Source organism: Oreochromis aureus, linkage group 6 (genome assembly GCF_013358895.1).
Source record: "Oreochromis aureus strain Israel breed Guangdong linkage group 6, ZZ_aureus, whole genome shotgun sequence".
NCBI lineage: Eukaryota > Metazoa > Chordata > Actinopteri > Cichliformes > Cichlidae > Oreochromis > Oreochromis aureus.
Window position 1 is genome coordinate 38,581,084 of NC_052947.1, and position 25,763 is coordinate 38,606,846.

The 25,763-nt window shown below is 39.9% G+C and overlaps 1 protein-coding gene across 5 annotated transcripts in view; it reads left to right on the forward strand.

Annotated features, from left to right (window-relative positions):
* Nucleotides 1-25,763, forward strand: part of rptor (regulatory associated protein of MTOR, complex 1) — a 198,722-nt gene that overhangs the window by 62,364 nt on the left and 110,595 nt on the right. For all 5 annotated transcript variants that reach the window (XM_039613380.1, XM_031754181.2, XM_031754182.2 and 2 more), the window contains 2 exons: nt 15,875-16,033; nt 17,684-17,830. In XM_039613380.1, the coding sequence (XP_039469314.1) occupies nt 15,875-16,033; nt 17,684-17,830 (306 nt within the window). The remainder of the gene's footprint in view (nt 1-15,874; nt 16,034-17,683; nt 17,831-25,763) is intronic.

The window sequence follows — 25,763 nt, forward strand, 5'->3', positions numbered from 1 at the left end:
CATAATAATACTAACACTGGTATCAGATTAATGGTACAGTGGAACCCCGACTTACGAAATTAATTCGTTCCCGAGGGTCTTTCGTAAGTCGAAAATTTTCGTAAGTCGAAGCACCCATCGCGCCTTTTGAGTGAACGATAGGCTAATTGCTAACTGCAACAACAATACCTCGTTCAAGTGGAACAGCGAAGCACAAGTACGAAAGCCAAGGGGTTGTCACATGATTCGGAAGGCATTGTGGGCATTGTAGGCATTCTGGGCTCAGCCAATCAGAGATAGTGGATTTCGTTACATGGGCGTTTTTGCCATAACACGGGCAGAAATATTGCCGTTAAGTGCCTTCATAACTTGAAGTGTTTGTTAAATGGGGTATTGGTAAGTCAGGGTTCTACTGTATAGGCAGATACCTGAACCCAGGGTTTAAATATTGCATCAGAACTGGAAAAAGTTAGATTCTCATATTTGAAAAGCTAGACCTACCAAATGTTTGTTGCACGATAAATAAATTAAGCAAACTGTCCAGTTTTATGTAGATTACATTACCCAGACAACGTATAGTTTCTTATGTTGTCTGTGATCACTCTGCATTTCTGTTATTTGTTAGGCCAACGAGAAAAAGAAGCAGGAAAAGAACTGAGTTGAAACATTTTGTTTTCCAGTAAACTGTATATGTAGTTGTGAACGGGACCAAATTAGGACACAAATATAGTGACCTTAAAGTTAAAAACACAATAACGAAATACCAAAGCAAAACAAGTGACTAAATTTCAGAAGGCACTGTGACATTTCAGAAAATACGTCGTAGGTCCACAGACGGATTAAAAAAGAAAATCCACAACAAAACAGAAAACTGTGACATTTCCAAGCTAGAAAGTGTAGCGACGCTTGTCTTTCCATCTAAATCCTGTTTGCTTCTCAACCGTGTGGTTCTCATAACTTGAGAAAGTAGGAGGTATCACAGATGACTAATAATAAAAAAAAAAAAAAGTTTATTTGACCTCTCGTGTCTCTCTTAAACTAAAAAAAAAAAGAAGAAGAAAAGCACAGGTTGGGGGTCACCTATTGTGGCTATGCCACGCTACTCATGGAGAGTTAAGGAGGACTTTAGAGGTCTGGCCTTTCTAACTCGAGATTTTATTTTCAGTCTGGTAGTTTAGAGACTGAATTTATCAGACTGGAGACGGGGCAAGTTTTTGTTTTGTGTGTTTGTTTGTTTGTTTACTTACAGCTTTGTTTCATTTTCAGTACTTCCCAGAACACTTAAACATGCTTTGACAAACGAATAAAGTTTTGTGATGATTTTCTTGGAATATATTTGAGCAGATATTTGAATTTTCTTTATGAGTCAAGAAGTCCTGGTTAGAGATAGATATGTGTGTATTTATAGGACTTTAATTGGAAGTGGTCTGCTCTCGGCAGATTACTTGTTTGTTTGTTTTTTTGTTTTTTTTACCTTGCTCACTAAAGAGGCATTAAGCCGGATTCTTCATGTACCACAGCACAAATGACAGTAATATGTCTTTGAGGGTTTGTTTAGCTTCCTGATCAATACTAATAACTCTTGACTCAACGCGCTGTTGTAATTTCTGGTTAGTGGCGTCTGTGACCAAGCAGCCAGCATCATAAGACAAATTATTTCCCAGCATTGCAAATGACTAACACTTATTATTATAGCATTTGGCTTTGTGACATTTTCTCTATTCAGTAGACTTTCTAATGACTCGGCACCCAAACTCTGTAGGTAATTCATTTCTGTGAGTAAGATATAACAGACATCGGTTACAGGCTGCCTTTGAAATCAGGACTCCAGGTGAAGATGATGTAAAGGCTTGAATAAAACTGAAGTTTGACTTTGTGTGTGTCCGTCTGTGTGTGTAACATAGTTACAACACCACAGAGTCAAAGTCAGTGGTGTTCCCTAAGCTCTGTCTCCTGGCTAATGGTTTGTGGCACTATTGCCCGCTTCAATCTTCAGTCCCTCCTCAATCACCAACCGGTTCCACTTTCCCTGCAGGTGGCTGGAAATGAGGGCAGCAGTTGATTAGAGCAGAGGAGAGCACTGTAATAGTCAGGCGGCTGCTCGGGGATAAGAATAGCTGCTCAAATCCATCTGTCAGACCACAGGTTACTTTGACTACCGATGCTTTCACTGTATCCCTCAATACTTCAAAGCAGATAGAATATCTGCTGTGTGACGCGTTGCACCAACTGTATTAGTTATGTGTCATCTAAATCACAAGATTACCTTCTTTCCTGAAGGACAGAAAACATCGGTGTAACAAAACGAAACCTTAGATGAATGTGGGCCTATGTAAGAGTGACTTGACACACTAACACAGTTTACAAGTCATTTTGTTTTGATCATTACACTTTCATCGGGTTTCTGATTGACTTTTGTTTAGAGAAACTATAGTGAATGAAACCCAATTTAAGCATAGTTTAAACAGCCCCTTCCTGTTCCCAGGGAGTCAATTAGTCCCATTCTGTCAAAACTGCTGGCGTGTCTCATTTATGCACAAGATGACTTTTTGCCCTGACCCACTGGGTTATGGCACTTGTGAGAAGGATGCGTCACTCCCAAGTCATCTTACTGCAGCATAAGCCACCACTACCTCTCTGACCTTATAAAGCTGACTTCATAGGTCTCTGAAACTTGACTGGTGTCTCTCTCTTTTCAGGACTTTGCTGCAGAGGGTGGATCAGAACACCAGCACCAAAAGCATATGCTTTGGACTATTAAATCCTAGCTGATTTAATTGACATTAAAATAAGAACCATAACCAATTAACAGAACTGCACAGAAACACCGATTACCTAGCAAACCGGCTTTATAGCAAACTTTAAAAAGCAGCCGACTAGGAAGTAAATAGACTTTTTTTGGACCTGTGTAGCCTTCAGTTAGAAAGTGACATTAGAAGAAAGATGAAAAACTCCCAGAGCAAGGCGCAAACAGACATTTCTTTGAGAAGAAAATCCATCAAACCAGCAGGGGTCATCACACAAAAATGACACTACAGCAATATTGTTCTAGATGTTTTTGGATGGGATTCACCTGCTTTTACCTCTCGCTATGCTGCGGTTCAACACAAACCTTTTGTACTAGTTTAAACGGAGATCTCATACAGACTCAGAAGCTCTCATTTGACTTTTCAGGTAAGACCAGGTGACTGAACATATTCCTCCATTTCAAAAGGGAGATCTGTAAAAAATTTAGCTGTTCAGCAAATAATGTTTAGTTAGAAAACAACATTAAAAATTGAAAGTTATAAAAGCGGCATTTTGGAAAAAGTCATGAGTGGAAACTAATATGAGTAAGTTACAAAAACAAAATCTAAATAATAAATGACATATCAGTTTTTACCCGTCAGCTTTAAAAGGCTTATGGAGTATTGTCGGCCCCTGAATATGTTTGTGAATATAACTCGAGAACGAGGCGGCGAAGGATTTTGAAATTCATCCCACAGGTGCATCTACTAGCAGGCTGAGGGGTGGCGATGGCACCCGCTAGTAATTTTTGCATCCCTTTTTCTGCAACACACCGGAAAATTAACACCACCTGATGATTTTTGTGAGCTCAGCTCTTCAGCTTGTGTGATGTCAGTGGATGGAAGCATGCATTTATTTATTTTTTCCCAACATTTCACTGCATTTGGATGGAAACCTGCATGCTGTTATGTTTTTCTTTTTCAACTTGTTTTTCAACATGACTTGCTTGGAGCTTTTTTGCGTTATAGCTCTGAGTGCCGCCTTCTCCCCTTAAGGTAAAATTACTTAATTACAAATGTTGCTCCAAAAACAGACCTCTGAGCTCTGCTCAGAACTCAACTTTTAATTGGACTGGCGCTTTGAGGTTTCTCTGCCTCTTCACTGTCACACATCTGCACAACACATGTACATGTGCACAAAGACACACAAACATGGATGGTTCTAATCTAATGGAGCCTATTAAAGCTCCCGGAGTCTAATAAGGATTCAGGTATGTTTGCTTAATTTAAGCACATCTGCTTATCCATTGTTTTTAGTTTTGCAATTTTAGTATCTGTAATGACTCCAACATGAAAGCAGAATATTTTTTTTGTTTGCTGTGTCTGACTAGCTTAATTAATGCTTCTGTCATGCATACAAATAAGGACATTATTAAGAAATCCCACAGAGAAATAGGAAGCAAAGCATGACAAAGAGTTCCCCAGTGGAATTTAATGTAGAATTCAGTTCATAACATTTTATTCATATAAACACCAATTCACACCACCAGTGGCCTCAAAGAATACTAGAGCGAGAACCCCAGCAATCACACAGTGCCTACTGAATATCACTTGGTGACTGTGGGAAGGAAGAGATTCCTTTGAACAGGAAGAGACCTGCAGGTCAGGTTGGGGGAAGGGGAAGAAAAAAGGAGATGAGGACAAATGAGCAAAAACTAAACAAGGTTTGATTGCATGTAACTTATACTTCAGCTGTTTTGTCTGTGAAATGTATTTTGTTATTATATCACCCTCTTCAACACCAGCACTTGGTGCAGTTGGACCTTCTGCCAGTTATATAACCCATGTCGCTTAGTCAGCTGCAGCAGCAGTGTTCTGACTCCGGCTGCTCTCTTCCATCATCCAACGATATCAAGTGATGGGTGTTGCTGTAATTTCACTTATTTTCTATTAGGAACACATCGTCTATAAAGTAGTTAGTTCGTTCCCTTCTACAGAACTTTCTGTGGATTAATTCACTTTTTAAAAGTATCCATATGATGATTTTTCATAGAAGTCTGTAAGTGCTATCATCCACACGTTTCGGCCATAGAAATGTATTTGAGGAACAGGCGTGTAGGTAATTTAGTCTTGACAGGAGGTGTGTGCTGGCAGGATGAGAAGATGACGTGTCATCTCTCCCTCTGCTCCATCCGACCTGCTGTGAACTGACTCAGCCCGGACACATTGGCCCCAGCAGGACTGCTGTCACTGGGGAAATGACTATCGCCACAGCGGCCTGCTCAGCTGTGTGCGATTTGTCAAACTATGCTGTACTTTTCTCAGCTAAACTTGAATTAGTGGACTTTATTAATCCCTGTAGGAGAATATTCTTATTGCCTGCCCCAATTCCAGCTCTATATTTTCATTATCATATCTCTGAATGGTTAAGCTTGTGAAACATCAACATCGTCATGTTTTCATGACAACTATTTGTTGCTGCTTCAGCACCTTTTAGATTGAGATGCTCTCTAGGTTTCTCTAGGTGTTCATTATCAGGTTATAGAATTAATCTCTCCCTCTCAAACATTTAAAGCCCCAACCTTTTTTACGCCGGTTCATGTCAGACAATATTTTCATGGACCAGCCTTTAAGGTGTTGCAGACAAATACAACAAAATAAAACCAGTACCGGTACCAAAAAAAAAGATTTATTCATAACACACGGGAGAAGACCCAGGGAAACTGAGTTAACGATTAAAAACCCTGAAAACCATAAATTTCACACCCGAGCCTCAACTCTCCCGGCCCCGCACCAAACAACTCACAGACCGGTACTGGTCCATGGCCCAGGGGTTGGGGACCGCTGATTCAAAGGACCCAGTAGTGTCAAAAGACTGCTATCTCTCAGCATCCAGTTTACATGTGGCCATCATGTCAAATCAAGGACACCACCAGACTATGTGTGGATGTCTGTCACCGACAGTGTATTACATAACAGCAGTATTTGACGCCTCACATCCACATTGCGATGGCTGAAACCTCAAAGAAGAGACCAAACAGCTACTGGAGGCCCCTGTGCCATTTGAGTTATGTAATAGTTCAGACATATTGTATCTCTTTTGTTTGGTCTCTGTAATAAAACATTTCAGGAACATTTCTCAAGGTAATTATCCAGTTTGAACACTCATAAACCACCTGAGTTTATTCATGCATCTCAAAAGAGCTCGTCATTCTGCCTCTAACATTGAACCACCTTGGGAATCTCTCTCATGTTGAATGCCTCTATCAGTGAAATATTTTGAAAATGGAGTCAACCAACCAACCACTCCTTACCATGGCCGTCTGGTACATCTACAGTGATATTGATGCATTAACAGTCTCACTTGAAGTTACTCAACTCAAAGGGAAAGACCTACCATTTTCTAAAAGAGTAACATGACCTTGATCCAACTGCAACACATTATCTGCTGAAAGTGGAGATGAAATCTTGAGTTCTCACACATGCAAACTCTAATCTTTGCCTCAAGATTACCTTCCTTTAAATCACAGAAAGAAGTGAGGACATGGCAAACCCCTGGCAGAGCCAAGTATGGGTTTTTGCCATGAAAGTAGTCACAGCTCTCACTTCAGTTCTACCAGAACTCCTGGTAAAGGCCTCCAAACCCCATTTAATGGTTTCCAAGTCTTTCAAAAACACCTTGTCAGAATGGGCAAAGCTTTATGACCCCTCTAGGTTCCCAACGTGTCCTTACAAAAACATAATCACCTAATGCTCCAAGACGAAATCTGGTTTGTTTGGTCCTCGTGTATTTGAGGGTTGGCATTGTAGCACTTTATCTATAAGTCATATGAACCTCAATTATATGGTAGCACCACAGCACCATATACCAAAATATGAAATGAATAAATTTAAACGTCTTCTAAATATCAGTGTTAAAGCTTTGGAGGCAATTGTTATTGGAAGACGCAAATAGATTGACAACTTCTGAATTCATTCACACATCTGTATCAGGGTGTGTGCTGTAATAGGAGAGCGGTCTGCCTGTCTAGTTGTCATTGTCAGCACCGGTTATGTACCGTTGATGCTGCTGATGCAATTTTTCTCTTAACCAAGAATAGGCTGTGTGTCACACACCGTCATCATTGACGTCACGTCGTTGACTGTTACACTGCACTGTGATCTACCACATCCGGTACAGTAACAGCCTTTTCAAGTCTGTTTGTGTTAGGGCTGTGCCATCTGTCATCTGCAATACCAGTATTAATTTTTATGTGATATAAAGGTGTGTAATAACATGCTGTTAGTGATAAAAGATGAGCCCAGACATGTCTGAGGGCAAGAGAATTCATTCTCCTGAGTTGTGAAGACGCTTTAATAAAATGAAGTAATTTTTCATGTGTTAGTTTTTTGCTTGGATAGCTCCATAGATACTTTATTGATCCCACAAGGGAAAGATATTGCAGCTTTAGTGTGCATCATTTCTTATGCACAGTTTCTAAATGAATATAATATTTAAGTCTCTACTGTAAAAGCGGTGTATCCTCTGTCTTTGCAGAAAGAAGGCCGTTCGATTATGGCAAAAAAACATAATTTATCACCACAATGTCTTTTTTCTTTAAAGCCTTTCCTTGAGCTTTAAATATAATATAAGGTAGAAAGACTCAAATTAGCAGTATTTTTGACCATAAAGCCGATCTTGCATCGGTCCATGCTGGCTCACAGCTTCCACTGTGTGATGTCTGCAGGTGCAGGCAAAATGAGGCCCCGGTGGCTTTGAGTCCAATCTCCTAGGTAGTCTGACACAGGAGCCTCTGGATGAGGCAACCCTCTGAGGTCCAAAGACAATGATGGCTGCAGAAAACATAAAAGCTCATTTCACAAAATCATCTTGAGTTTTTATGAGTTTTGTCTCTTCTAGGTCTTGCTGAGCATCTTGGTTGTATTTAACTACTTTATGCTTTTGTGGGCACAGAAAACCTGCTACTGTAAAACAAAGACGGGTGCTGATTTATTTCACAACACCAACCAAAATCTTTGTAGAAGAAAATGAATCTGAAAATGTGATTATTTTATCCGGGTTGTCGTGTTTTTATAACAGTTGGAAGATGTAATTAAAGTTAAAACTTCATTATTTGTCCAGCCCTACAGAGAGAGGAGTCACTGTAAGTGAAATAAAACGAATTTCCATTCAGCATTCCTCAAAGAATCGCAACGCCATTGCTCAAAATGATTTCAAACAACCGGTGACGTGAAAGGGTTAAGTAGCACACACTGGTGAGTATTTGGCATGTAGTTTCTGTACTGTTTAAAAATGCCAACTGTAGCCTTATGTGGCGTGATATATACCATATTCATGAAACTAAACAAATGCGTCCCATTTCTTTGCTAATCATGGTTACCATTACGCCCTTCATATCGTAGATTACATAATATTTTCTCTTTGACTCTGATTCTGAGACGTTCGTTATTTTTGACAGATGAGTCTCGTTAGAGTCCCGACTATTCCTCATTTCTACCAGCGCTCCTCGTGACCACGCGACAAGATAATTGCCTTCAGTCGCTCTGAAGCTGAACGCGTTTTATTGTCAGTCACAAGAATAAACTCTGTCGTATTTTCACCTTGTGTGTAAAGTTGCTGTGATAATTGAGATTTTGCAGAGTTGCCTGCAGGTCCATTAGACATCCGGTTTTAAACTCGGTGTGTGTGAGTGAGAGAGAGAGAGGGGGAGAGAATGAATGGACTGGTGTGTGTCTGGAACGATAGACTCTAATGCTACGTATGAATTAACACAGCTGTAGTTTCAGTCGAACCCAGTGGGGTTAGATATGACTTTATTATTTGGAATGATTTTGAATTCAATTTAAAATCTAATTAGGTTTAATTTTTAACGTTTGCAAGGAGCCAGGTTTATAAATAACTAAACGTGAAACATTCAAAGTCCCATTGTTTTGGCTGAGGCAGAGATGCCGTTATATCAAGTTGGCCTAATTATTGTTTACAAGCTTTAGGTGAAAATGAGTCACTGTTATGAAATGCTGATGAAATATGTATTTGACATATTTAAAAAGATGGGTTAACCCCCCCTCCCCCCTTTAAAAAAAAAAAAAATCTGCACTCTTGAAATCTTGGAGACACGACTGAAATTGATTTATTCAAATGTTCATTCAGTTGTAATGTAACAAGATGCGGCTTGCACACGCTGGTCAGTGGTTGATGCGTAGAAACGTATGAGCCAAGTCATCAGATGATTTGCTGGGATTGTGGATGAGCTTGACAAACAGTATACTTGATATATTTACAGAAACAGTTACCATTTCATCTGGTAAAAGCGATAACTGCAGATAGCTCTTTGTTAATGAATGAGAATAGATGGAAATATAGTAAATATCAGAGCTTTTTATTAAAAAAATAATAATAATCAGTGAAGGCAGAAGACATGAACATCAGAAAAAAGTTTGGCAGCAGTGATTTATGAAGGTAAAAGCATTGAGAGGATACCATGCCTTCAAACAGTTTCTTTAATCTTTTTACTCCTCACTTGTTTTAGTTTCCTCTTCAGTCTCCATATTTCTTTTTCGTATTTCACTTCTAAAAAAGGCTGCTGTTGATGCTCAGATGCTGATTAGTGGTTGAGAGGACAAAGGTTGCCTTTGCTCATTTCCTCCCTCTGACAACAAGTGGCTGCTGCTGTCACCTTCATCCAGCTTAATGCATCCTTTACTTTAATTGTTTTATTTATTTAGTTTTTCATTTTGGGGCTTGAAAAGATGAGAAGTCTTTTCTTTAATGGGTAAACGACATTAAATTTCTGTAATTTTATTTTATTTGTTTTCTAAAAACTGTTTTGTGTTGCTTCGGTGTTAATGATGACTGATTGCACAGACTGAGTTTTACCCGTACCCTGCAGTCATTGCCTGTTTTATTGTCTGCACAGTATGCTGATATTTGTCACAGAGTCCTTCACTGAGTCTTGCAGCTAAACGGTGTGTGTTTAACTTCATCCTGAATGCATTCGGTGCTTTGAAAAGGTTGCCTGTTCCAAAGAGGTGACATGATGATGAATGGCAGCAGGGCTGGCACAGCGCACGTCTTTACAAAGAGTTTGTTTCCTGTAGCCTTGATGGAAATAGTGGAAGTGTTTTGCAGCGGTGGTGAAAGGTGGAGAAGCAACAGGCGAACAGCTGCAGTTTGTCTCAACCTCTGGAGACGGTCTGTCCTCACAGGAAGCTGGAGCTCCCCCTTCAGGTCAAGGCTGTTAGTGAGCCCATTTCTTTGCACAGGCACACTTGCGTCTCCCTCTCCAGGAAAACTGTAATTGGTATATTTAAATGGACTCTCCTAGGTGTCTTCCTCATACATATGAATTTGTCTTAATCTCTTTCTGCCACTTGAATTTTAAATGCTCAGCTGTCATGAATGTAAATCAGCAGCTTTGCTGAAGCATCTAAATACAATTGGGAATCATGTGAAATAACAGCTACAGAAAAGTGTAAACACTTGTCCCACCTAACACTCTCGCCTTTCTGCACACCTCCCCCAGTTTCCACTATGAGTTCTGATTCCAGGCGCTGCACCTCCATCACTGCAGCTCCCTCACTAACGCCATTAAGCCATTCAGATACCACTTGATATCGTCGGGGCGAGTGCTGCGCGCTCAACATTCAGACGCTTTTATCTGATTATGCCCAAATTGAATCAGCCTGCCAGCTTTCCTCTCGCACTGCAAACTCTCCCAGATACGGGAAGTTGAAATGTTGGCATCTTTGATCAAGGTCTGTTCAGTCTGGCCGCTGTATGTGACAGAACAATGAGCAAGTGGTAATTTTATTCTGCAAATCAAGAGTACAAATCACAGCTTCCAACTGGGATTACACCATCCAGCGCCGTTTAATTAAAAATCACACAGCTGTAACATTTAAACACAGAGGATCATAAATAAGTTGTATAGTTCAATGAGCAATGAAGCCTACATGATACCTATAAATCAGTGATTCTACATCTGCTTGTTGTCCTGGTACATGAAGAGCGCAGGAGTTTTAGAAACAGCTGGTGGAGCTTTTATATTGAAATTCGTAAGTATTTTCTATTTATCTAATTTTGAGGTTTCTCACCCTTATAGCAGAGAGGTGCACAAAATAACTTAAAGTTGCACTGTAATATTAATAAAGTGTGTATTGATGGAGGGGGGAGTGTTTATGGTAACAAAATCAAAAAAATATTTTTGATTCTGACACGTTTGAAATATTCAGGTTGAAGAATTAAAGTTGTGGTAAGAACTAGAAGCTGGAATAATAATGTGGTACCTAGAAGGGATCCCTGGGTGTGTCCTAAAGTTGGAGAAGCCATATCTCACATGGTTAGTGACGTTTGTGTTGGGAAGTAAAATAATCAGTCTGCTGCAGGGTTGGGTACAAAATTGGCTGCAAAGCTATACTGTTATTTTTCTTGCAGTTTCTTTGGTCTCGGTGGATGACTTTTGGTTTATTAAGATACATGTTGCATCTTGTGATTGGGGTAAATGATTTGGCTATTTATTTTTAAGCGTCAGGCGCTGCAGATTAACGCTGAAGGCAAAATAAAATTTAATGGTTGCTCACTGAATTTTAAAGGCGGCGATCAGTGCATGAACGGAGCGTTTTTATTTTTACATTTATTAGATAGCGACTTTGCAGGATGGATAGTGAGAGAGGTTGACATGTAGCCATGAATCCAGGTTGGGATCAAACCCTTAATGCTTTGGTAAGTTGTAGCCCGAGTATATGGGACAAATTGAGGGAAAACTGGCAGAATGAGTAGTGGAATATGAAAATAACAATATTTATAATGAAGACTACTGTATAGGTCTGTTTTGAAAAATTGTATTATTTTTTAATATCAAGTAATTAAAAGTTGATATTTGTGTTCTATGAAGAGGATCTTAAATCAGTGAGCTGGTAAAATGAACCCTGTGCAGATCTGATTTTGTGTCTTGGTTTTTGTTTTGTCAGCTGTAAGTTTCGCAAGAAGTTAAAGTTGAAATGTGACTTCTTCTGTGATTCAAAGCCATTTGGCTGTTTGATAAACGGCTGGTTGGTTATGTAACAGAAGGACCTTGGTGAGTGTGATAATGATTCAGACTGGTCTAAACGGGTGCTTTTCTGTTGCATAACTAGTTGACACCTCTGTGTCCTTTCATGCATGCACACAAACATTTTACTTAATGAGCTGAAGGAGCACCAACAATGCACATGTCCTCTGTCTCCTACCGTTAGTCCTTTAAAGTTTCTTGAGTACCTTTTCCGCACAGGCATGAGCTTCATGCTGGCTTGCTCCTGCAAAATGACACGGCCCAGTGAAGTGTGGTCTAAAGTAAGCAGGAGGTGGCAGAAAAAAAACAAGTTGACAGCAGTGAAGCAGCAGTAACACCATCTAAAACTCAGTGTTCTGCTTTTATTTTGTTTGTGAATTGTATCTACTGCTTTTGTTTTCTTACTGTGACTGCTGCACCTTATTCAAAAACGAGAGATTTCCAGAACCGGTACTATATATGTCATATTTCATACACTTACTGCTATCAACAGCTTGTTTAAAGTTCACACTCAGAAGTGTAAAAGCCTCCTTGTTTGCTCACAAATTGCACTTGCTTTTGTAGCTTCTGTGATTCAGTGTGTTAAGAACATTTTTCACACGACTTCTATAAGCGTTGCACTTCGTGCATACTTGTTTTTGTTTAGCTAAAATTATTATTGTTCGAAAATGTGAAAACTTCTCTTAGACGTTTGGCTTCTTGCAAAACAAAAACGCCTTTGTCTGAGTCAGTACGGTTTTGGATGCTTGTCTTTGGTCTGCCAGCTGGTTAGTCACTTGTCAGCTGATTCAGATCCTTATTTTTGGTCTGGTATTTTCAAATGTGAACACGGTCTTTCTTAAATGTAAGAAAACATTCAGGTTCAGCGTGTGTCCTTTTCAAAACAGCACGTGCAAATCTCCTAACACGTGTAGTTATTACAGTCTCTCCCTGCCGGGCTCACTGTTACCTAAAATAGTCCCTTCGGTTTTCGTGGATTCATTTTGCTTTTCTGGCAACTCACTTGTTGATGTTAATTCTCCATCAACATCTTTGGCACCTGATAGCCACCAGTCTGCCATTAATATTGGAAGGTTTCCCAGGACAAAGCGTCTTCTCTCTAAAAAGAACATTTGTAACGTGGCTTAGGTTTGCAAAGTTGCATCTGAACGAACCACGGGACTTCTGGAACAGTTTGTCAAAAACCAAACAGCGTATCGACACAAACCCCTCATACCAACAGGCATATTTGGTGGTGGAGAGGTGGTGATTTGGACTGGCTCTGCAACCACAGGACTTGAGCATCTTGCTAAAATTGAGTCAACCATGAATTCCTCTGTATACCAATATGTTCTACAGTCAGATGTAAGGCCATCTGACAGCTAAAGCTTGGATGAAATTAGCTCATGCCACAGCACAGCACAGATCACAAGCAGAGCATTAAATCTTCAACGAAATGACTGAAAAAGAAAAGAATCAGAGTCCAGACTTCAACTTGATTAAATTGCTGTGGCAGGACGTTAAGAGAGCTGAGCATAAATGAATATCGGAAAACCTCAATGAACTGAAGCAGTGCTATAAAGAAGAGTGGGTAAAAGTTCATCTACAGGAATGTGAGAGGCTGATAGTCATTACAGAAATAGTTATTTCAAGTTATTGCTGTTAACCCTCTCAGGCCCAAATTAAGTTTTAGTTACAGGAAAAATTTGATATTTGGGGAAAATTATCAAAAAAAAAAAAAAACCCCTCATAAAATATGTATGTGGGGTAATCAGGTTGTTAGTTTTTAACTGCTGCAAATCGGCAACGCCTGCCTCGAGAGGGTTAAAGGTGGCTCTAAAAGCTACTGAACCATTGGAGTTCTTAGTTGCTTGCTTTTGCATTTTGGCTTAGTTTTCATTAAATAATGGCATCCCATAATAAGTCATCTGAGGTTGCATTTAAATAATTTTGCTGAGGACCAAATGATTTTCTGAAATCAGTTGATTGCAGAATAATATCCATCCTTTTTTCTTCACTCGTCCACTGTTCACTGATTTTTTTCAGTTAAAATGATGAATACTATCCAGTGTGATTTTCCAGTTTCTTTTTTCATTTTTATAACATGAGAGGAGAGCAAAAAGGCTGCACAATATACATGGAGAAACACTCAAACTGCAGATTTATGAAATAAAAGAAAGACTTCCTGCACTTTTAAATGAATATGAAGTTGCTGTGGAGAATGTGGACTTTGAAGTGTGGACTCAAGGTCATCTACTTTGTTGAAAAAGGAAGTTGATCTTAATAGTTTGTGCCCTTGTGAGCTTTGCAGAGTTCCTTTTAAATTTCTCCAGTGTGCCTCTCACTTTCAGAGTGCTTGAACATGAAACATGCCGTCTTTACTTCTTAGTTACATGGAGTTCAGTTCATTTTCGATAATTATTACTAAAGTCTAAGACACATTGTCCTTGAACAGTTTGGTTCTCATCCTGTTTACTAGTTGTTGATCATGAAAATATCTCTAATTAAAATGAACACAAGTATGCTTCTATTGAAGTATGTAAGCCTTGACGTGACTGATCGTGTGATTTGGTGCTATATAAATAAAACTTAATTTAATTTTCTTGATTCAATGCACTTATGGACTAAATCCATACCATATAGGTGCATCTCCTGGCTGCCAGTATTTTTGGATGAGTGGATTCATCAGTCCTTCTGTAAACCTTCAGTCTACTGTATCATTATTATTATTACTATTATTATTATTATTATTATTATAATTATTATTATTATTATTATTATTATTATTATTATTATTATTATTAGGACTCCAAATTAACTTCCAACAAGGAGGTTAAGGTTTTGGTGGTGCTTGCATGCGAGTGTCGTTCTGTCTGTAACCACGATAGCTTGAAAAGTTTTGAATGAATAAAACTTTGTAGGGGTGTAAAGTGAGGTCATCTTAATGAACAATAGAAATGTGCCTTACATCCACCAAGCCCTTCAAGGTCATCATAATGATTTATTGGCTAATATGTTGCTCTCCTTTAAGGTAAGTGGAGCGAAAAGTGAAAATAATGCTACATGTAGCTATTTAAATGACAATAGGTTTATAGAAGTATAGTTGATTAATTTCCTTATAACAGTAACAGTTTATAACTGTGTAAATAAATAACTGCCGCACATGTACTACATCCACATTAAGGAAAAAATAATAAAAAATAAAAACTTAAAATTAAGTCAAGTATATTAAAATGGGGTTCAAAGGGGCAAATAGGAAAAGCCTGCACATTGCACTTGTTTTTACTGCACTGCAAACATAAGTACTTAAAGTATGTTTAAAAAAACAAAAAGAAAATATACTTCTGTTGCCTTAAAAGCAAATGGCAGAGGTTTGTGCTCTCTGAGTGCTTCTTGTTTGGTTTGTTTTCTTGGTTTATGTTTCACATAGAAAATAATTTCCAATCTTAGCCACTCTCACTGATGGAATAAAGCAGAGTAGTGAACCTGGAGTTCATCCTTCCTGAAAGATCAGTCAACATATCTCAAAAGGTTATTTATAGACCACAGTCCCATAATGATGCAACTCAAAGTGCTTCACAGAAAGATGCATCAATAAAACTTGTCTTGGACATTACAGGCGCACATTATCCCCCCACATTCCTGCACATAGATACAGTTTAAAGCTAGACTGAAAATGTTCTGCAAGATTATTCTCAAGTCCAACCTGCACATCAGCTGCCAGACGTTTTAGTCTGGAAAGAATTTGAACAAGTGTCCTGTGCTGGGACATGCTGTAAAAAATTGATGCAGTCAGATATATATATTCAGAACAGACCAATAAGTGCTTCATACACCAAAAGCAGAATTTTTTTTGCTTCCCAGCTAAGCTAAGGTGGAGGAAACAGCATATAACCAAAATCTGGTTTTGATAAGGTTGTTTATTTGTTCAAAACCAGGGGCCTGTGGGTGCTGCTGAGTCAAAGAAAAGGAACACAAAGAAAGTTAGACTGACGCAGGACTACTAAACCGCAAAGGAAAGAAAAAAATAAATGCAGCACATCTCCCTGCCCGAAACAAAACGCAGAGCAGCAGTGTCCTTGTTCCCAATGTGACTAAAGCATCAATCATTGTGACATCTTTTCTTCCCTCCTCTTTCAGGCCCGTTACAAGCAGAGTCTGGACCCCACGGTGGATGAAGTGAAGAAACTGTGCACGTCACTCAGACGCAATGCCAAGGAAGAACGAGTCCTCTTCCACTACAACGGCCACGGTGTGCCACGACCTACTGTCAATGGAGAGATCTGGGTTTTTAATAAGGTAGCACACATGCACAGATGATATCGGGCCTTTACAGATTTCTCTAATCAGACCTACACTCTCACGTTCACAAGCCATGATGGTGTTAGCTGTTTACTGCTGTCGTTTCCAAGGAAGACTTGATTATTTGTCGCTGAAATGTCACAGGCTGTGCATACACGTGCACGAAAGCAAAGCCAAGTAAAATAAACATGCTTTCACATGCTTTCATTGGAGTAATGCTGTTGAGTCTCCAGCGGAGCCCATAATCCCTAATAATTGCTTAAACGTTATTCACAAATGACCAGACAGGCCATTTGCATCTTAAACTGTAGGCAGTTTAGTTTTGGACCTAATAAGATGTATGAGGTGCAAACGGAAAGTTTCAGGAACGTGTCTGTGAAAATCAAAAGGCTATACATGATTTAATTTTGGGTGATCTCCCATTCAAGATCACCCTCTTGTGTACCCGTGGAGTGTCCTCAGCATTTATCAGTCTTTAAATATCCTGTTATGTCATTTCATGCTTGTGCTTTGGCAATAGGTGCTGGAGATCGTTCATTAGAAACACTGTTTATTTTCAGGAATTAGACAAAGGCGCACAGAGCAACATCTGGCAGTTGGTCCAGATAATGAGTGACGATTGTTTGTTTTTCCAGTGCAAAGTGTCTCTCTGTCACGCACCACAGGTACAGGAAAAATGTACTTTGATGTAGTCCAGTCGTTTGTCGTAAATGAATGAGTCCACATATCCCACAGGTTACTGTAGTGCATTTAAAAGTTTCTGCACAAAGATGGAAACCGTGAATTTGTCTCTAAAGGTATAAGTAGATACTGGATGCATCTTAAACTTGTTTTGGATCAGCAGTATGGTACTGCTGGCAGTCAGCCTGTGTCACAGAAGCACTTCGGAGTAGTAACTCCTTGAAGTGTTCACCTAGAAGCTTAAAGTGGACTGAGGCTCCTGTGGCTAAAATACAGGTAAAAAAAAAATGATGTTTTCAGTTTCTTGGAACATTCTTGTGGTCAGAAAATAACTTGACAACCAGACATTAAATCAAATCTCACCTGGTTGCTGTGATCTCAGCATCGCACTGAAGTGGACAGACTCGCTGACTTTGGGGAATCAGATATAAAATCTTGAGTTGTTCATCATCTTGTCCTATAAGTAAGCACCCACTTACAATGATGCACCGCTGCTGTCGAGCGCTAGCATTTGGCTCCACGTCCTCAGTGTACCCTCGGGCCTAATGTCCTCTCCCTCTTTTCTTTCGCATTTTATTCGGTATTCCTTATCCTATAAAATGAAGCTGCTGTGTCGCTGGCTGCTGTAACAGGACATCAGTGGGGGATTTGATGTGGACACGGGCATCACGGAAGGTGTGAAGAACCAAATTTTAGAATAAGTTTAGGGGAGAGCACCTTTATTGCACCATGGGTATTAGATTTATATTCCTCGCTTCGGTCTGTGTTCCCATCGTCCTCATTTTTCCTCTCCCTCACTCTGGTTTTCTCTTTTTCTCGCTCTTCTGCTCGCACTCTTCATCAAACAGATGACTGCTTAATAATTAAACACAAATCTATAAAAGTGAGTTATCAGCAATAACATGATGCACCTCTCTCTCCAATTCCTCACTCTGACGTTATCCCCTCCTGCCTTCTCTTTCTCAGAACTACACCCAGTACATCCCGCTGTCCATCTACGACCTGCAGACGTGGATGGGGAGCCCGTCCATTTTCGTGTACGACTGCTCCAACGCGGGAATCATCGTCAAGTCGTTCAAACAGTTTGCCCTGCAGAGAGAGCAGGAGCTGGAGGTGAGGCACGCACACACAGCGTGAATGAGTTAGTAGCAGGGTGGTAATTGGGGAAAAAGACTTAAAGAATGAGCTGAGTCATACAAGCACACGCAGACACAGTGTGCGAGCAAACAGGGCAAAATGATGTGTTGGTATTTAAGAGTTATTAGCAGCAAGTGGGTGATTCATCCGATTACAGTCACACTGAGCACACACTCACATATGTATACAGCATTTATAAAGGAGATCTAATTGGTGTCACCGAGAGTCGACTCGTGATTCGCAGCTGGAACCCTTTCTAATAAAAATCCAAGATGTCTTCAGTGCTGTGATGCAGCCAATCAAATAGGCAGCTGGATCTAAATGATTGAGTTTTGGTTTCATCCCCAATCCTCTCCACACACACACACACACACACACACACACACACAGCACTACCAGCCCCAGTCCTCTCAGTGCTTCATCTTTTTATTACGTTTTTTTCTCTCCCTTTCTCTCTCCGGCTATGGCGTGTTATGTGAATTCGTAATGAGATGGTGCTGTCATTCATCTCAATTATTCATGGAGAAGTTTCAGCCAGACTGTAGATTAGCTGGAGAGGAGAAGGAGAGGGGGGGAGGTACAGGAGGAACAGTACAGAGCAGGAGGCAGAGCGAGAGTAAAGAAGAGCTGCTGTGCGTGCTGCGTTACCCGTTAACGTGAAGGCAAAGGCAGCAGCCAAACTGCTGAGTCGCTGCAACACTCGGCACAAGTGTCTCTCCATCCTTTGCTTCTTCTTTGCTTCTCCTGCTCTTTTCTGTCAAAGTTTGCTCAGGTCGAGTCCAGGGCTAAAATCACAACTCTCATTTAGTGTAGAGTCACACAGGTTCTTTCACAAACCGCTTAATCGAAATCAAAAATCCTCCAAAAATCCTGTTTCTGAGTGATTCAGATGGAACCGCTCTACTGGAAAGTGCCTAAAGGCAAAAGTGCCGGATTCAGTTAGACGTTGGGGGACCAAAAAGCAACAAACTCATCGTGTTAGAACAAAATTTCTTGAAGGATCATGTAAAAACCTTTACAAAAAGTTTAACAACAAGTGAAATGTCATTAAAAGTGGTGCAAGGTTTCCTGTTGTTTAATGACCAGTTGTGATTTTAGCCGTTATATGCAAGAGAATAAATATCCGGTGGATTGGCCCTAATCAACATAATAGACTTGCAAAAACCCTGAAGGTAACCTGGCTCATAGTTTGGAATTTATTTACTTTTATTAATTTTAATATTATTCCATTTTCTAATAGTTGCTGCAAGTTTAACGCATTAACCATATTTTTAAGTATTTTTCCCTCTACTTAAAAAATGATCAATAAATGAGCTTTAAATTAGTTTATGATGAATCGAAGAGAAAGAGGAGCAGCTGAGAAACTCACTTTCATTAAAGCATAGATGCACTTATTTCTCAACTCTTTGCTCAAAATATAAGAAGTGAAAAAATATTAGAAAAATGAGCTTTTACTTTTTGGTTTGGCCAAAAAAAGTCTTGGCCAATAATCTGAGTATGTGATGCCTTTCTAATGGTGTGGAAGTCGCATGTTAGCATCAGTCAGGGAGCAAACAAACCTCTCATTGTCTCATAGTTGTAGCTAATTTGAAAAGAGGGAAATGGTTAAAGCGTCACAAGGGATTTTTGAAAGCCTCGAACCGAGGTAAGACTTGCAGGGAGTGCTGTCTGTTGTTAGTTGAGCAAATCACAGACTTGGGAGTAAAGCTTTCAACATGACTGCGGTCAGCGATGCACTGATGTATTAGCTGAATATTTGCGTCTAGTGTCAGCTGATATTCATCTCTTGTCGTCGAGTTTGTGCTAACAAAATGATTGAAAATTGAATGACTTTAAAAGGTAATTTAAAAAAGTGTTTCTCTAAAAAGAGTGTAAAATAAAATAAAACATGCCAAAAATATTGACATTAGCTATCAGCCAAATTATTATTTTAAACATTTCTATCTACATTGGCCCAGATTTTCATCTGTAACCTCACTGAAAGCTGAGATGTGCTGTGCAGACGGACTATATTTGTATTTTTCATAGCAGGGCACACAGCCTACTCCAAAGGCATTAGCTGCATCGTTGCACAAAAACTTTAAGAGACTCAGAGTTCAACTGTAGCCTTTCAGTGAAGAAATAAGCCGAGGAGGCCTTTAGGTTAAATGTACATCCATAAGCGTTTTTCACTTTTCCACCTCAGCGCTCGCCCGTCTCGCCCGTCTCACCCACTCACACAGGAAGTGTATAATTGGAAGCTAACGAGAGGCGATACCTTCCAGAGAATTAAAAATAAATAAATAAATCATACAGCAGATCATCCAAGCAGGGCGTCTCCCACCTCACCCACACGTTTGTGCACTCATACACAGACGAGTGGCCGCAAATGGAATCATCCAACGACACCTGTTAATGAACATGGGGCGAACATGATTCATGTAGAACCACAGGCCTGAACTCGCCAGGGGCGGCATTATTTGGAAGCGCCGTGATGCAGATGAAGGAGTATAAAGGAGCCGGATGGGGTGAAAATATGAAAGGAGGAGGAAGTGTTTTAGCACTCCTCCACAGTCCCATATCGAGCTCCTCCTGTGGTCCTTTCAGTCCGCCAGTGGGCCTGAGTGTGTGTCTGTGTGTTGGCTCTGAGTGTGCTATTATGGGGCCACCTGGTTCCTTTTAAATATGTCATCACTTCCTGCGTGCACTCACTGAACATGCTCACTGCATTAGCTGTGGGAAGGAAAGATGTGTGCGTGTGTGAATCACTGCAACGCACACAGCTATGGTACGCTGGACTATAAGAGCGTGTGTGTGTCGTCTGTGTGGTGTTTGTGTTACTGGCGTTTCCAGGATGCTCACATTAAGCCTCCACTTGCTCCTTCTATCATTTTAATGAATAATGAATGCAGGGCTGCAAAAATGTTTCTCGACTAAAGTAGTTCCCTTGCGTGACTGCGCTTCCTCTGTTAGCATGATACGTATAAAATCCCCCGCCCGTCCCGAGGATTAGTCTCATGATTAGTGTCAATGTTTCTGGTTTTGTTCTTTTTTTTGTAAAAAAAAGAATTCTCAGCAATTAAATTGTCCCCTGATCTCCCCGATGGAGGAGAGAGAGAAAAGAAAGCTGTCATGGTGATTTTCATGGTAATTTGCGAGATTACAATATGCTAATGTGATAATTACAGTGGATGCTTGGCATTAATCGGCTTCTGCTGGCAGAGTTATTGTATTTACCGTTAGGATTAGTGCAGACCACCGTCACATGCTTTCTCCAGATTTCTTTCAAGAGACAGTGTTGTTCTGAGGTTGACTCGACGAGAGGCTTTAGAAAGGCGCGCCGCTTTGTTTGTGATATCGGTCTCTGCGAGTGAGTTGACGTTTTCCTCATTAGAGAGATGAAGATTGGCACAGATCCATTCGCGGGGGCTCCCAGTCACGCCTGCGAGCATTTCAAAGAGGAGGAACGTATTCGTCTGATAGGAGAGCAATGCACAGCTGCACACGTCATCACCCCTCCATTAAGAACACCTACTCTTCTGTATTTTTAATAATGCTAATTTATTCATGTGTGTGCAGAGCTCCTTATAGAGCAGTACAGTAAATCTGAGCTTTTTACATTTTTTACTACTTACCATGGAGCCAGCTAATGAGTTATTGGACTGGCACGGAGCTGGAAGACTGAGCAATGAGGCATTATATAAAACTACACTTCCTCCATCACAGCCATTTCCTGTACATTTTAATTACCTTATTTCCAAACTGTGTTAGAGCTATTCTGCACAATGAATTCAGCTAATTGCAGTTTTCTGAATAAAATGTGCCTGCAGATCATTTGTTTTTGTTTGCTTGTCTCATCCTGTGATGCTGCTCAGCCTCCAGGTGCAAAACGAGAGGCGCGTCCCCTCCGTGCATGCCTCAGGTGTTCTGAGGTTTTACTCTGGCTTGCGTCAGACGCTGAGCTGCAGCACTCATAAGCTGCGGAGGTCCAGGAAAGAGATTCCTGTCAGGTGCTGTGCTCTGTTACTGAATCACATTTGGACAAACCTGAATCAAGTACAGGAATGCTTATTAGGAATGATATATGGAGTGCTCACTTGGTCTGTTTGATCGTGCTCTGGATACAACTCAAGTAAATTTGACATTTTGAATGAATTAATTAACATTTCCAATTCTGCAGATTGGTTTTAATATAATTGCTTGTCTAGAAATTGTGCAAAATCAAACACACTTTTCCCTTGTATTAAATGCTATCACATGGTATGTTTTTAAATCCATAAATGTCCAGGCTTATATCATGTGCTAGACTTGATCATAGACTCTTGGACCCTTTGTATGTACGCTGGTGCTTATGGGATTTGTTGCTTGCCGGCTATATGATTATGTGTTCTTTTAATAGTGCAGCTTGATTGCCAAAGCTTGTGGTGTATTCTCTCGCTCTGTGACAGGCAGTCTGAAGATTCTCGCACCTGCTCTTCCCCCTCTGCCTTTATGTCTGTAATCCCAAAAGTGTTTGCACACACTAAAAGAGTTTTAGCACTTAAAGCAACATTTTCTGCTGCAGCAAACAGCTGTTCAGAGTGTCTACGGCTCTTCAAGAGGTCTTAGAGGAACAATTTGTAATTTATATCTACAGTTAGACCAGCTGTGTAGTGTATGATCACAGTGTATTTATGCATCCCACACAAACACTGCAGACCCTAAAAGTAAGGTTGCACTCACGCTGCTTCCTCTAAATCAAACACACATGTTGACTTTTATCCAGCACTGGAACAAAGAACATGGAGACTAGTTCACTGTTACTTCTATCACCTTTAGATATATATATATATATATATACAACTATACATATAACTTTAGACGTTTTGAATCTCATTACAGTTTATTCATTATATATCGTGTTTTCAGTCAATTATATCAATAATGCAAAGTGTGTACTCAAGAATCTACGAAACAAAAATATATAGTATCTCATCACCTGTACAGTGATGATTTCAGAGGTCTACGTTTTGTTCAATTTAAAGTTAGGATTTGCAGACCGAACACTGGATTGTACTTTGCATCTTTTTAGGTTTCCCCGTCTGCTGCTCATTTCTAATTGCAATCGCATTTTAGTCTTCGATCTCAACAAAAGTTACAAATCTGTAATACCTGACATCAATATGATAATTTCATGCTTTTTCTGCACGTTATTTTTTGGAGTCAACTAAAGGAGATTTTCCATTTACATTAAATCTGATTTCACAGCACTGCCAAAGTAGTTAAATGAAGTACAGTGAAAGTCTAAAAACCTGCTCATGATGTATTTAGATTTTTAAAACTGGACTCATAAGGACAAATATGAAGAAATCCAGTAGGTTGAAAATCAATGCTGTGGCAGTGTGCTGTTAGCAGAGCATACACAGTAGTGTAAACATCACTGCTACATAAACAGCCAAAGAAAGAAGTAAGGCTCAATGCAAACTCGACAGGTTAAAAAGGAAGCTGTTGATGCCTCTTTACAGCTACATATTGTTTTAGTCTGGTCTCTTTTGCATATTTCACTATCAGAACAATCCTCATCGATCCTCATCAATCCTTTACCGGGCACAGGAGCAGCTCCTCAGTTCATCCTCTGTCTGTCATGTTGTTTTTGTTTTGTTGCATATTAGAAACCGAAATTTCTCGTTTGCAGAGCTGTTTCAGACTCATGATCAGTGTGAACAGGACTGTTTAACTTCTCATTTTGAATATCTGAATTATGTGGCACATGTTTAAGTCCATCCTTAACTTTGTTCCACAGGTTTTGGGGTTTTTCCAGTCAGTTATTTGGCACTATAGGATTAGCGTTCTGATGGTTCTTTACTGAACGGAGATCACACTAAAGAATATATATCTGTGCAGTCAGAAACACCTTCTGGTAAACAGTTGGAGCTCTTTATTTATTTGACTCGGTCTGTAATTTCTCAGAGCTGTCAGATATTTCTTTACTTTTTCCTAAATTAGATGCTGCAATGATAAAATATTTGATTATGTTTTGTCCTCGGACAGTTTATGGTGGAGTTCAGATGAAACAATAAGAGGCGAGACACGATCTCCGCAGCTCGGGACATCAGCAATGAGTTTACTGATGGTGGAAGTCTTTTAGGCGCAGAGCTGTTGTCTCTGTTAGAAATACAAACTTATTTGGCATATAAAAATAAAAAAAAACTATTTACAAGCTGTGTGAAGCAGTCTTCAGTCTTTCTTTTAAAGTAATAGTTCCCTGGCAACGATAATAATACTAATAATATAACAGTCTCTCTGGCTAATTTCCTGCTAAAATTAGGCAGGGCTGCAGAATGAAAGAAACAAGCAATAGCAGTCAGTAATGATAAAGGGAAGTCTTGGATTGCTGCCTCCATTAAGACCCACAGCTCATTAAAGTGTACTAAGCAAAAGACAGGAAACGTATTGAACTCCCAGGAAACAAATCAACAGCACAATGAGCACATAGATAGTCAAGAGCTCCAAATATAATTAAAGTTTTACATCATACGCAGGCCTCTTTCATTTTTTTACATTTGCAAATATTGACTGAGCCGCCCCAGAGTGTTAGAGTATCGCACTAATGCTGCTCTCAGAATAGACGAGAGAGATTTTTATTTATTTTATTACCGACAAAGACCACCTCCTGAGAGGCTGCGCACAGGGAAAACTTCCCACCGGGATCAATAACCTATCACGGTATCATTACAATCTGAAAAAGTCTGAGCCGGTGCGTCATTTCTAATTTTTTGCCTTGTAGATCAAGGTGGCAAACTTTTAAAAAGCAAACAAAAAAACTAAAGCTTGTAGTCAGACTTTCCTTCTTTTTTGTGAGTTTTTGTCTTTTTTTTCTCCTTACCCAACGCTGGCCATAACAGCAGCCGAAAGTTGAACTTTTTTGGACTTTGCTTTTTTGTTTTTTTGTCTTTTCCCTCCCATGTGTTTTCATTTTTAATGCAGTAAGCACTGCACAGCAGCTTCTATACATCTCTGTGACATTCAAGGTGCAACCTGTAAAAAATACAACACTTTTCGGCCTCAAAGATGAATGAAGTGATCAATTTGTTTGCACATCAGTGGCAGGATGACAGCAAGTCTGATGAACATCAACCAGCAGCTTGCAACAGTGACACGAGTCAGAACAGGCTGCTGTAGGTGGTGCCGGGTGCTCAAGCCTCGATTTGATGTTGCTGGACATTTGCACAAAATCACACTTGGACTTTGGTAGTTTTCATTGTTGGTTTTACTTCAAGATGACAAAGACTTCAAATGTTTTCTTCTTACTTTTCTTACTGTAGTTATCTTCTTCCTTCAACACAAACTGCTGCTCTCTAATTTACACCTAACCTTTAATTTCATGCCTTATCTGCTCTTCAGCTTGATGCTATCATCCTGTCTGCGTCTGCCGTGATCTCAGCGTGTTTCTGTATCCAACTCTGCCACTAAAATACCAGCATTCTGTTTTTTGTTACAGCGCTTCAGGTGCTAAGAACACTTTTTGAATGTGTTTCCAGCGTTCGGTGTGCTTGGATAAGTCTCTGCTTGTTTTGTACACCTGAAATTTAGCAGTTTATCACCCTCTACTCAAGAAGCCTCTGCTACCATCTTGATGTCTTACCACAGATGTTCTGTGGAGTTTAAGTGTGCATGCTTTGGATCTTTGTCATGCTGAAATGTAAACCGTAAACTCACCCAGAGCTGTTGCAGTCTGGAGCAGGTTTTTCTCAAGGCCCTCTTGAATTTTAATCCACTGCCTTTGTCAATAAGGACCAAATCTATAGCACCGCCATGCTTTACTGATGGCTTTAGTTAAGTAGCAGACTTTGTACCTTAGTTTTGATCATTATATGCGGTGTATTGGTGGGATTTTTTTACATTACACACAGGTGTAGTTATGTTCATTAAACTGAAGGTGGACTTGGGT